The 12,782-nt window shown below is 41.7% G+C and overlaps 1 protein-coding gene across 1 annotated transcript in view; it reads right to left on the reverse strand.

The window, feature by feature from the left end:
• NUP210 (nucleoporin 210) overlaps positions 1 to 12,782 on the reverse strand; it is a 48,934-nt gene that overhangs the window by 27,451 nt on the left and 8,701 nt on the right. The window contains exons 4-14 of the mRNA XM_053953999.1: positions 12,059 to 12,155; positions 10,400 to 10,550; positions 9,947 to 10,079; positions 9,077 to 9,235; positions 8,551 to 8,619; positions 8,149 to 8,255; positions 7,016 to 7,156; positions 5,718 to 5,855; positions 2,462 to 2,617; positions 952 to 1,150; positions 254 to 399 (exon numbers count right to left, since the gene is read on the reverse strand). Of these exons, the coding sequence (XP_053809974.1) occupies positions 254 to 399; positions 952 to 1,150; positions 2,462 to 2,617; positions 5,718 to 5,855; positions 7,016 to 7,156; positions 8,149 to 8,255; positions 8,551 to 8,619; positions 9,077 to 9,235; positions 9,947 to 10,079; positions 10,400 to 10,550; positions 12,059 to 12,155 (1,496 nt within the window). The remainder of the gene's footprint in view (positions 1 to 253; positions 400 to 951; positions 1,151 to 2,461; positions 2,618 to 5,717; positions 5,856 to 7,015; positions 7,157 to 8,148; positions 8,256 to 8,550; positions 8,620 to 9,076; positions 9,236 to 9,946; positions 10,080 to 10,399; positions 10,551 to 12,058; positions 12,156 to 12,782) is intronic.

Here is a 12,782-nt window from a genome sequence, read left to right on the forward strand (position 1 = left end):
CTCAGACTTCAGCCTGCAGTCAGTGCTAGGCCTCTGCAGATGAAGCAACAAAGCAGCCTCTTCTGTATTTCCATCTATTGACCCTGGACTCAGCTTCTTTCTTATTTTTTTCACTGAACCAGCCAGTGGTGGAATGTAAACCCACCCACCTCGGTTTTTCAAACCTATTCCTTGCATAACCTGCTCCCTGTCATGTAAAGGTGTTTCAGTGCTGGATCCTGGATCTCTCCAGGAGCAGAGGAAGCAGACTCACTCTCAGTGGGAGGTAAGCGGCGACGGCGATGCTGGCACTGAGGCGCACATGCCCCTGGGTGTACACAACCACCAGCCTGGTGTACCCCTGAAATTCAGCCTTCAGTCTCACTCCACTGCAAAAATCAGCAGTTGGCTTAAGTCTTCCTGTCAGATAAATTAAAAATATATAAGAGCTTATTTGGAAAGAAATGCCCATGCATGTTCATCAAATTCAACACAGCTTTTTGAAGGAAGCCTACCAGAAAGATGGAAAGAAGTTTTTACAAGGACATGTAGGGACAGGACAAGGGAGAATGGTATCAAACTGAAAGAGAGAAGGTTCAGATGGGATACTGGGAAAGAATTCTTGGCTGAGAGAGTGGTAGGGCTCTGGCACAGGGTGCCCAGAGAAGCTGTGGTGGCCCCTGGATCCCTGAAAGTGCCCAAGGCCAGGCTGGACAAGACTTGGAGCAGCCTGGGACAGTGGGAGGTGTCCTTGCCCATGGCAGGGGGTGGGACTGGAAGAACTTTTAAGGTCTCTCCAACTCAAACCATTCAACTACTTGGACCCCCTCCCCTCTGAAGTTTGGCACTTCTGTGGGGATACTGTAGAGAGCTATGAATCAGTGATTTAAGGGAGAAGTGTGACTTGGTGACTTGGGAGAGGTGTGACCTGCCACCAATTTAACTTCCAAACCAGGGAGGGAGTTGAAGCACCTTCAAGTAGGCTGAACACGCCAGGGTTCTCCAGCTCCACCCCCAGCTCCAGCTGTGAGCAGTCGCTCAGGGGGACCAGCTCGCCCCTGTCCACACTGGTCCAGCCACTGATCCTCAGGGGCAGCTCCAGCACCTGCCCCACGTGTGCTTCCACCTGGCAGGAAGTGAACTCCATGGCGCTGGGCTCGCTCACGTACACCTGCCCGAGGGAAGGAACAAGGACAGGCCTGGGTCAGTGCTCTGCTCCCACGCCAGCCCAAGCCCACAGCAGCTTGGTGAGCCTCCCTTTTACTGCTGCTCCTGTAATTCTCTCTTCTGCTTTACAGACTTTGAAGTGTGGACTAAGTTGTGTGCTATCTCCAGGAGGTACCATCACCAGCTGGGAGAGGTTTAACATCCATTAAAAAATCCACCTCAGACCACAGATGTCAGAGCAATCACAGCTTTTATTTGCAGTACCTTAACTACTTCATCTTCTGCAACTGGCTTCAGGATACTAAACCATATGGGACAGAACTGAAGCTGTAATTTGTGTGGATTAACTACTCCTAACACTACTACTACTAAAAACTTGCTCACTGAGGTCAGTAAACAGAACTCTGAAAAGTTGTTCCACACAGAAAGCAGCTCCTAACACAGGAAAAAAGGCATTCAAAAATAACCTATTCAGATTGTGCAATACACTGCTCTGAAAGCTCACATGGTCAGAAGGTTTCTTTCTGTCTTCAGGCTTTGACTTATGTTTGAAGATAAGAAGTTTTAGCTGAAAAAATCTTCCTGCCTGTGTCTCCAGCTGGTAACTGCTGCACTGCTAAAAAGCAGCATCCTAGGTTGTTCAGAGAATTATTTCAGAGTGAGTGTGTAAGCTAAATTCTGAACAGATTTTAATTAATGTCACACCCCTCCCTTTGAGGCCACCAGATGTACTGTTCCTGCAGTCTCCTCACTCCAAACCACACACACTGACCACCATGACCTAAGAATAGGGGTTGGTCTGCAGAGACACCACAAAATCCCTCTTGGGAGCTAAATTTTTCATTGCCATTTTCTCCTAATTTTTTTTTTCTTGGCCAACTTGAGTATCTGCAGTCAGTCTGCAGCACTGTGCTCACTTCAGTTACTTCTCCAGACAGAAATTTCCTTGTACATCCTGATAACAACTGTCACCCTTTGATATCAAGGGAGAACACCCACCTATTACCCTACAGAATGAATTTTTAGTTTGGCTTGTCTGTTTGGATGGCCAGGCCAGGAGTCAATTACCATTTCCTTCTTGCACTTAAAATTTCCATCAGGGAAAAAGACTTGCCAAAGAAATCAGGAAGGGGCAAAAATGGGAGTAAAGTTAATGCACTGGACAGTGTTTGATTCCCTAAAGCACAAACTGAAACTAATCACTTAACCTGCCACAGGGCAGGAAGTGGAAGGGGAAAGCCTATGGCATTCTCAGTGCCTTTGCTGTTTCCAAAAGCCACATTTAAGAACAATCACTGAACAATGAATCTCTTGCCTTCATTTCTCCATAATGCAGTGGATTCCGCACGTCAAATGCCTGAATAATGCTGACCCCAGCATCACTCCCCGTGGTCATTACTCCTTTGACTGTCACTGTGGCTACTGCCTGGTTAGAAGAGGACCAGCTGAAATTGCCACTTCCACCCTGAGCCTGAAATACAGAGGGAAAAATCTTTTAAACATTTAATCAAGTACATGGTTCTCACATTCCACAGCTTGGATATCTTGCATGAAAACCAGGAATGCACTGAGAATGGGACATACAAATAAAATAACACCTCAGAACTTAATAAGCAAGCGAGAGATGAGATTTCTACCCTTCATTTTAATTTCAGCTTCTTTCACACACCAAAACAAATGTCAAAAATTCCATCAGAGTAAAACACTGGTGAACACTGGAGCTATTTTAAAACGTATATTGTTTTAATTTCTTTAACTTCCTCAGCATTTCCTTTAACCTATTTCATAATTAAAAACGAACAAAGTGATAAATCTTGTCTAGAGGGACCGTGTGGAAAACACACAAATCTAAATTATGCAGGAGCTTAAAATTTAATTTTTACCAGGGAAAGAGAAAAAAAAGAAAATTAAGAGGACGGTCATTTCCCTTCTTCCTTTCTCTGAGCACGTGCACAACCTGATTACAGAAGGACACAGACAAATAAATAAGTAGTGGTGTATAGTAAAAAAGGGCAACCCCAACTGGGAAGAAACGATGATGTTTGGTTTTAGATTAGAAAGTTGAAGGATAGTTTTATTAAAACTATACTATATTACATTAATATACTATTTAAAGAGAGATTATCTTATTTTATATATATACACTTTTTACTTACTTATTAACTAATAAACTTGTGACTGTTTCTTGAGAGTTTGAGATACAGCTGGATTTGATTGGTTATTGAACTTAACTTTTACTAGAATCTAATCAAGTAATCACTTTAGGTAAACAATTTATATATTAAATTCTATACAGGGAAAACAAAGGAGTAGAAATAAAGATTGTTTTCTCTTCTTTTCTCTGTGCTTCTCCTGAGAGACAGAATTATGCCTCTCTCTCTAGAGAACATGAATGCTACAGTGGTGTGTTACAGGAGATGCATGGGATGTGGTGAGAAAGGCTAAAAGAATCCAAGAGCTCAACATATTTGTAAAGGTGTTTCAGTTGAAACAGGGAGATGAGCAGAAAACATAAAACAGAAATACCCAAGTCTTAATAACTGTATGAAGTCTCAGATACAAACCATAAACCCCAGACACCTCACTACATTTTCTCTCTCTGGCAGTCAGTCTGCACTGAGGAGAGGAACGGTAAAGCAGCTTCCCATGCAGCTTCATCATTACCCAGAGCCTGGCAGGGAGCTCCACACTGCTACCTGGGAGCAATGCCCTCCCCAGGAACCTCCACGTGCTCAGCCTCACACAGCTGGCACTGCACCTCTCCTGCGTGCACCGAAGGAAGGCAACAGAAACCATCTCATTAGCACAAATATGAACAAAGCAACCCCCAACAAACCAGACAGCTGCCAAAGGAAAACTAGCCAGGCATTCTGATACCATCTGGAGGGAGTTACTTCAGCTATAAACAAAATTTGGCTAGATCCAAAAATCCCTTTCAATTTATTTTCAGAAAAACTTTATTAACCCGTTTGAAATAGCCTGACTGAAGCTATGGAGTGGGAGGCAAACTCTGATGGAGAGGCAGGAACAGCTGAGCTGTGTGTATGCTGTTCACCAGTAGTATTGTGGGATCTAGAGACCAGAAGAAAGGTCTCAGTTTCAGCAAAATTTAAATCTTGGGAGAAAAAAGTGTCTATATTTTTATAGGAAAAAATCAGAGTAAAGTAAGGACAGCGACACAATTATTGCAGTACCATGAAGGAATGTTCTCTAGTGAAATACTTCATTATATATGCAAGATAAGGTAAGACCAGAACTGTGAAAGAGGTAGGAAACAAAACCACATTTCCTTTCCCTTACTGGAAAAACTCCAGCAGAATTATGAAGTACTGAAAATGCAGATTTAGTACTAAAAAATTTTTACCACACTCTGCTGGTGTGGTCAGGAATAGCATGAAGTAAACCAAACTAATCCCACAGAACAGACAAGTAGAGATGCAGGGCTTAACTCAATGTAGCTGCCCTTACATTTACACTGGAGAATGCAGTTTAATCCTGTGAGATTGACTCTCTCCATGGAGTCACTGAATCACTAAGGCTGTAAAAGACCTCTGAGATTATCAAGTCCACCACTGAACCACGTCCTCAGGTGCCACACCCCACGATTTTTGAGCCCTTCCAGGGATGGTGACTCCACCACTGCCCTGGGCAACCTGTGCCAGTGCTTGACAACTCTTCCTGTGAAAAAATTTTGTCTAATATCCAATGTAAATGTGAGGATGTTTTCTCTCATCCTATCCCTTGTTACCTGGGAGAAGATCCTGGAACCAAGTGTCCTGCTGCCTATTTGGATATAGTTTACTTAACACAGATCCAAAACTGAGCATTACTTTGTGCTAAAAGGGAGAGGTGGGAGTTGTGCATCCAACACCTGAGTGCAGGGTCTGGGTATCACTGGCCTGGGATAAGAGTCTGGGCTGAGAAAGCACAACTTTCTTTTCCCTACTTAGACTGGAGATACTGGATACTGGAACACAAACCATTTGCTTCATGAAGCATAAGGAATAACTAACTGACAGCTTGGGAGCAAAGACACACCTAGTAAACATGGAAATCATCCCTTCTGTAAATGAGCTGTGGCCTTTGCTTCCCTGGAACTGTGTATTAGGAGCACGAGGTGTTTGGCCAGTGAGGAATACTGATGTCCAAGGCTGGCAGAGTGCTGCTAATTAATCTTGCCATGCCCTTTTTTGCAGTCACTTCACACTCCCATTCATATTTCCCATCCCTGCCAGCAAAGGGCAGCCTCTAATGATTGCTGTGGATTTTTGCATATAGGATGCTCCTGGAATTCCAAACCATCCCAGGCATAGGTGCGTGGTGCATGCGTGAGGGAGAGAGGAAGACAAGAGGTAGAAGTCAAGTGGGGTTTTTATGTTTGTTGGTTTCTTGGTGCTTTTTTAAAACTGTGTATTAACTCCTGTAACTAACGTCCCATGAAGTTCCTCCAAGTTACATTTTGGATGCCACTGTGCCTGAAGTATCCAAAGTCAACCCTAGCTCGGTGGTGTCAGGCCTCTGTGTGCCTGCCTGAGTTACACTCCCTGCAGCTGGGTACTTCTTTGGCATACCTGGATGGTGTACTGGTAGACTCCTGCTTTTGGCTGCCAAGGAAACATCAGAATGCTGGGTACAAGAAATATTGGAACATAGATCTCCACATCCTGCTGGTTTCGCACTGGAACTGGTAAGGTATGAACACCTCCATCCTGCAAAGTGCAAAAGCACAGTGTTATAAATGGCACCACAGAGCTTCCCAGAATTAATGTCTAGTCCTTAGGTACAGACAAGTTCTTGAAAATACCTCAGAGAGGAAGGAAAACTATTTAGGAGCACTTATGAACAGAGCTCCTAGTGAGCAAGGTGTGCCACTGTATTAAATGAGTGCTATTGCTATGAAGATCCAGGTGCCCACACTAATTTAAAAGGCAAGAAGAAATACACTCTTTCACTGCTCCTATTTTGAGACCTCACTTGGAGAACCAATCTGGAGGCTCAACACCTGTATTTACTCTTTGCTCATCCCACTGTGTACAAAATTCAGCCTGAAAGAGCCATTGCTCAGCCCCCCCAAACACTGGTCTTCACAGCTCTGCTGTCACTGCAGTGCCACAACCCTCTGGCACAACACACTGTTACTGCAGTTCTGAAGGAAAAACAACTCTCAGGGGATGCTCTTCCACTGAAGAGAATATCTCTGACACAGAAAATGACTGAGGCTTATCACATTGAAGGAGCTACTAAATCCTGCTCAAGGAATCACTAAAATGATTTCACAGCAAATGGGTTGAAGTGTTGAATTTTCAAGCAAAAGCAACTCACTTCCACACCACGTGCCCTAGTTAGCCATACATTCAGCAGCCTGCCCAACCAGCAGAAAGTTAATGAATATTAATTTGGAGAAATGTGCAGGCTGATACATTTGGCAAATTGTCATTCCAGAGTTTAAGGTCACTTACCAATTGATAGCAAACTTCCCCAATGTAACTGACTGCAGAACAAGGTCAGGGTATGAGTGATGATCCTACCACAATAAAGTGTAAAATTCCCTCAGCCTGTGAGAGGCCCCTTGCCCAGTACAAGGATCTGCCACGAGAAAAGAAATCAGTGCTGTGCACCACTGCCTGAACAGGAGTTTGCCACATGCTTGGGAGCAAAATCCCACAGTCTTTAATTTAAGCAAATCCTCTGTTGACTCAATTGACAGTTTTCATGAAGAAAGGATTTTAGAATTTGGTTCTTAATCTGTTCAAACAAAGACAGCTCAGACCCATGTAATTCTTAGGCTTCCTTTTGCTAGGAAGTCACTACTGCACAGCTCAATTATTTTTAGGCCTACCAGTGAAGCAGAGTTTTCACAAAGACACACCTGATCAACCACTGATGTCAGTGCAGCATCAATCGTGGTCTGACCTGCCTTTAGAGCCATCACATAATGATAGGACCCATTCAGAGAGGACTGCAGCACCTCAAAGTGTTCTTCGGACAGCTCTGTAGTAATTCGGATATTCTAAAACCAAAACATGAAATAGAAATTGCCACAGGTGACTGACATCAATGGAGGACAGAAAGCCCTAAATATACAACAACAAGTCAGTGATCAAACCACTGTTTAATAACAGAGTTCAAAGACCTGCTGCTGAAAATGATTAGAACTCTCCCTATGGAAGTTTCAGTCTTTCAGTAAGATTTTACATTTAGAGACAACATTAACTCCACAGAAAGTTTCTTTTTAAATTATCAGCAACATGTAATTTAACATGAAAGTACCCATATTTATACCACTAAATAATTCATATTTTACAGTATTTTTCTGATTTTTTTCCTTCTTCAACACAAAGAACACATGAATATACTGTCTCAAAGGCACACTACTGAGCTCTAGCTCAAACTCAGATCTGTATCCCAAAAAGCAATTATGGGCAAATAATATTCCCCTAGCTCCAATACTATCAAAAGCAATAATTTAATAAAATTTTTCTTGTTGCAACTGAATTATTTAAATTTCATTTTCTTTGCAGTTTTTAAGAACTATGTGTATTTGCCACCTAGTATCTAGAATTAAGGAAGCAGCTCTTCCCTGGGAGGGTGGACAGGTGCCCAGAGCTGCTGTGGCTGCCCCTGGATCCCTGGCAGTGCCCAAGGCCAGGCTGGACAGGGCTTGGAGCAGCCTGGGACAGTGGAAGGTGTCCCTGCCATGGCAGGGGTGGCACTGGATGATTTAAGGTTGCTCCAAGCCCCATCCAACCTAAAAGACATTGTCCAACTTCCATTTTTTTTTTCTACAGCACTTCAGACTCCAATAATTTCACATGAATCACCCAGAGTGCTTTATTTTTAAAAAGTAACAACAACAAAACAAATGGTAAAAAAGAAGAGGCAAGAAACAACTAGCTTTGCACTGTCCTGTCTCAATGTAAATAAGAAATCACTCAAATAATTCCCAAGCAAGTCAGGATTTAGGAGACAGTCACTGCAAAGTATCTACACATTTCAACTTACATCAGATAAATACACCTTATTGCTTGATTTATCATACACGTCAACTGTAATTTCATAAAGTCTGCCCGTTTCCAGGACCCATCTGTCACCTGGATGAACTGTAAATCCTGCAAAACAGGAAATATTGAACAGCACAAACCAGCAGCCTCTTTATCTAATGGAGAAAAGCATTTTGCTTCTGGTGCCCACACTCTGCAGATGAACATTCATTATTTTAAACTGCTGACTACAGAGATAAAAGAAAGTACATAAAACCTATTTCACATTGAGCTACTTTTATGAATAAAATTGCTTTTCCGTGAAAACTAACACTGAACTGAAGCGTGGAGATACAGCATGAAAATCACAGAAACAAGGCCAGAAATTGCATTATGCAATCGGGAAGATTGCAGCAATACCAACCCAAGTATGCAGGAGCTACCACATAGACAGTGCTGTTGGGCAGCCTGGACACCCCCTGCATGTGGATACCTGAGGGCTCAGTCAAGGAACACACGGTTCAGCACAAGTCAGGATCAGCATTCTCCTGGGACTCCTCATGCCTCTTTGGCTATATTAAAGATAAGTGTACACTGCAAATAAACATTATCCCCACTTCACTGCAAGACAGTGAGCACTTTGGAGAGATCTCACTAGAGAATATAATGATGGAAATATAAAAATTAAATAAAGCCCCATATATTTCTACAGTGACTGAGGGGAACAGACATGATTTAACTGATCTTTTGCCAACCTAATTTGTTAAAGCATTCCATGGCATCAGACAGCTCTGCTGAGACTGAATTCACAGCAGTGCTGCTTTCCACAGCTCCTGATTTCCAGACTCTCGATACAAATGAGGATAACTTGATCTTTCTGTGTTGCCAAGGGTGGAAAGCTTGTCTTCTGCCACAGTGGTGGCTGGAGAAGCATTCCCAAGGAAGGATACTCTTGTGCACCAGGATGAGGTTGGTTTGGCCCTGCTGCAACGCAGTCACAGTGGATGTTGCCTGGTCCAGCTTGGCAACTGGCCGGGAGGGATCTCCCTTGGGATGGAGGATGTTGTTCTGGAGCTGCAGCCCATACTGGTCTGATGGCATTGCTATTTCTGGACATGAAACAAAACATAGGAAACATTAAAAGCAGGTGTGGCAACGTTTAGCTGCTGCTAATTATTGCTGATTATTTTTTATTGATGCCTAGTGCACATATTAAATCAATATTTCTAGTGTCTTGTAAAAATAGCACTTCTGTCCTCATAGCACACACACAGAACGAGCTTCTTGGCAAATTTAATGCCTGTGAAACTGCAATTCCCAACTAATATCATCTCAGTATTTAGACCTAACATTCAACTCATTTCCAGCTTCAAAAGAAAAAAAAGACAAAAGGGAAAAAAAGAAAAAAGGAGAGAAAACTCAAGGCACTGCATTTTGAAATGGGCATAAGGCCAGCTAACCCACATTTATAAAGGCTTCATTTTGTGGAGTAAATCCATTTGCCAATAAAACATTTTCTGTTAGAAAAGTTACTAATCTAAATTTGATTTAAGTAAGAAAGTCAGCCAATTCCTTAGTGACTGTCAACATCTAAAATGACAGTGTTAGCTCCCACTTTAAGTTACCCTTGTCTCTACATCCTTGACCAATCTGCAAGAGTATATTCTTAACAGTCACAATTTTTTTGACGGAAAGAACTAAACAGCTGTATCACTGTGTGCCTTAGGAAAACAGTATTAAACATTAACAAAGTAGTTTAAACACAATTAAAAATTCACACAAAGCATTAAAAAATAAAAATAAATGAGAATAGAACAAACCTGTGATCTTCCCTTGCCTCAGTTTCTGAACTCTGTACTGAACTGATGTTCCTACCAGAAGATAAATGTCATATGCTGGATTTAAAAGTATGTTTTCCAAAATAAGCAATCTGACTTCTGCAGGGTGTACATCCTGTTAATAGAGGGGGAAAGAAAAGTAACCACATTAAAAGCAGCTCATTTGTTTGAAACAGACCATGCAGCAGGAACTTAGACTCTGGAAGTGAAAAACATTATTTGCTGCAATTGGCTCTTTAGTTTCATCTTGACTTTTGTCACAACAGGGCAATGCAAGGGACAGTGAATGGTACAGAGATCTGCTCTGTGCACACAGTGCAAGAATAAAGAAGAAATTCATGTCAATATGAAGATCATTTTGAAGACTACAGAAAAACAGATGCTCATTCACACATTCAGAAATCCATCTTCTCCTTTGACATTCAGAAATCTTACCTTATAGATGCTTTCCTGAAGTCTTGCCTTTAATTTAGAACTCCCTGTTTTCATTCCAGACACCAGAATGGTATCTCCTTGCTTGGCAACTTTTTCCATTTCCACTATATAGGAAGGTGGGATGTAACTGGATTCTAAGAACTTGAGTATACTGAAAGGTGAATCACAAAGTGAACAGAAAATTGTTAACCAACCTTTGTAAACCCACAGAGAAACACCACCAGCATCTACTCTCAGCCACTTCCATTTTTAAGCCAATTTAAGATATTTGCCTGGGACCAGATATCCAAATTTTATTCATTCTTTGAGGTATCTGCAGCTAATTTCTGTGACAGATAAGTCTGTCTGAAGCTCGCTTGTGAGCTATCACAAGACTGCACATGTTGTCTACAATGACCCCTCCAGTTTGTTCAGTAGGTGAGACTGCAAAAACTCCCTATATTGTAGAAGAACTAATGTGCAAGACCCAAAGCTTATGTTTATAAAAGCAACAGCTCAACAAACCCAGAACGTAACTCTGACCTCCCTCAAGAAGCCAGGATGTATTTAACAAATGACTATGAAAATCATCTACAAGCAGAAAACTTGTAGTAACTGTTAGGAATTTCAGTGAACAGTGGCAAAAGAGAGGGAAGGAATTTGCCATGAATGGGCAAATGACAGGAAATTTTGGAAAGAAGAGCATGTTTTACAGGATGTCACCTTCTGTATGCACATGACCTGCTTGGCTTCATGTGCACTTTCAGAGAAAAACCAGTAGAGCCATATGGAGAACAGTTATGGATATTAACATATTCATGACAATTTATGATTTATTTCGCAAAGCTGTACCACCTGTAGAACATTTTTATGGTTTCATAGTTATGCTAACAGTAGAGTATATATCAATATTAATTTGGTTAAAATCACATCAGCAAATAGTTATACTGAAAAAAAAAGCTCCATATGTACCAGGACTTGGGATATCCAGTCCCACTAAGCCATTCATTTTGGCTCTCACTAGTACCTTACTTGCAGCTTCAGGTGTATTATGGGCTTAGCAGGCTTTCCCCAGCCAACGCTGCTTCTCTAAGGCTGCAAACTCAGTTTGTGTTTGCCCAGGAGCAACGTCTTGCTGGCTCCCCCCACTCCACTTGCAGTGTATTTGGAGTGTCAGTTTGAGGATGGAAGTTGGCTGTTAACCATTCTGCTCTGTAGGAGAACTGGTTTCCCCACAAGGAATCCTCCTATCTCAACACCAGAACTAAGTGTCCACTGACACCCGAAACTCTTAAGGTTAAGAGAGCTCCTTTCTGAAATGGCAGATGACTTTTTTTTCCTTAAAAAGCCTAAAATAAAACTCTGCTGAAATCCTGAGATAACAATATTACTGGTAAATCTTCCTTTTGCATGAGATGTTTCAGCAAGATCAACAACTACATCTGTTTATTTCTGATTATTGCATCAGAGCTACCAGAGCTGCTCACGAATACTATCAGTTAAACTAAACAGAGAATGAAGTGCCCAGGCTGTCAAGTAGGTTCAAAAAACCCAACCTGAAACAATTGACCCTTAACATTATGGTTTTAGGCACCAGTTCAGTAAACTGCCTAGATGTGGGGAAGTATTTTTCATGCATCAGACTGAACAAACTTTTGAGACCAAAGGAAATGGCTTTACCGTAGAGCGTTGTGGGAGTCTGAGAAGCCATCGGCCTCTGGGTCCTTCACCACTGTCCAGTCAAACACCAACCCTGCCAAAGTGCTGAAAGTGTTTCCTACAAATCAAACAACCAGATTAAAACAAAAATAGAGAACGAGCATAGAGTCTTCCTGAACATAAACCATGACTTATTTCCCTGGGAAATGTCTCTATTTTATCCCTACAAGAAGAACCATGAAGTACCCTTGAGTTTGCACAACACCAAGCCACGAATCCAGCACTACACATAGGATAAAAACAAATTTACTTTTCATTATTAATATATTACCATACTTCACCTGACATTCATGGTTTACAAACACAGGTGGGATGGGCACAGTAATCAAAACAATTAATTCCACCTTTTATAGCAGCTTGACACATTATTTCCCTTCAGTAGTTGTCCTAAAAATCCCTTGCTTTGAGTGCTATGTGTGCACAAAACTTGATTGCTGTAAGCATAGAATTCTTACCAGATCATGGCTCTTTTTCTGATGCTACAAAAGCAGAAGTTTTCTGCTCCTATTAAATAACAATACATTCACAAAGGCAGTGACTCCTATGAGCCTAAATAGTGTCCCAAAAGTGAGTGTTTGTATAGTAATTAAACAAATTGAGCAATAGGTGGTTGATCTCAAACATCACCTCTGAACCTCCTGTCAGATACCTGACTGTTCACAAAAACATCTTTTTGCAAAATTCT

Source organism: Vidua chalybeata, chromosome 12 (genome assembly GCF_026979565.1).
Source record: "Vidua chalybeata isolate OUT-0048 chromosome 12, bVidCha1 merged haplotype, whole genome shotgun sequence".
In the NCBI taxonomy this organism is placed as follows: domain Eukaryota; kingdom Metazoa; phylum Chordata; class Aves; order Passeriformes; family Viduidae; genus Vidua; species Vidua chalybeata.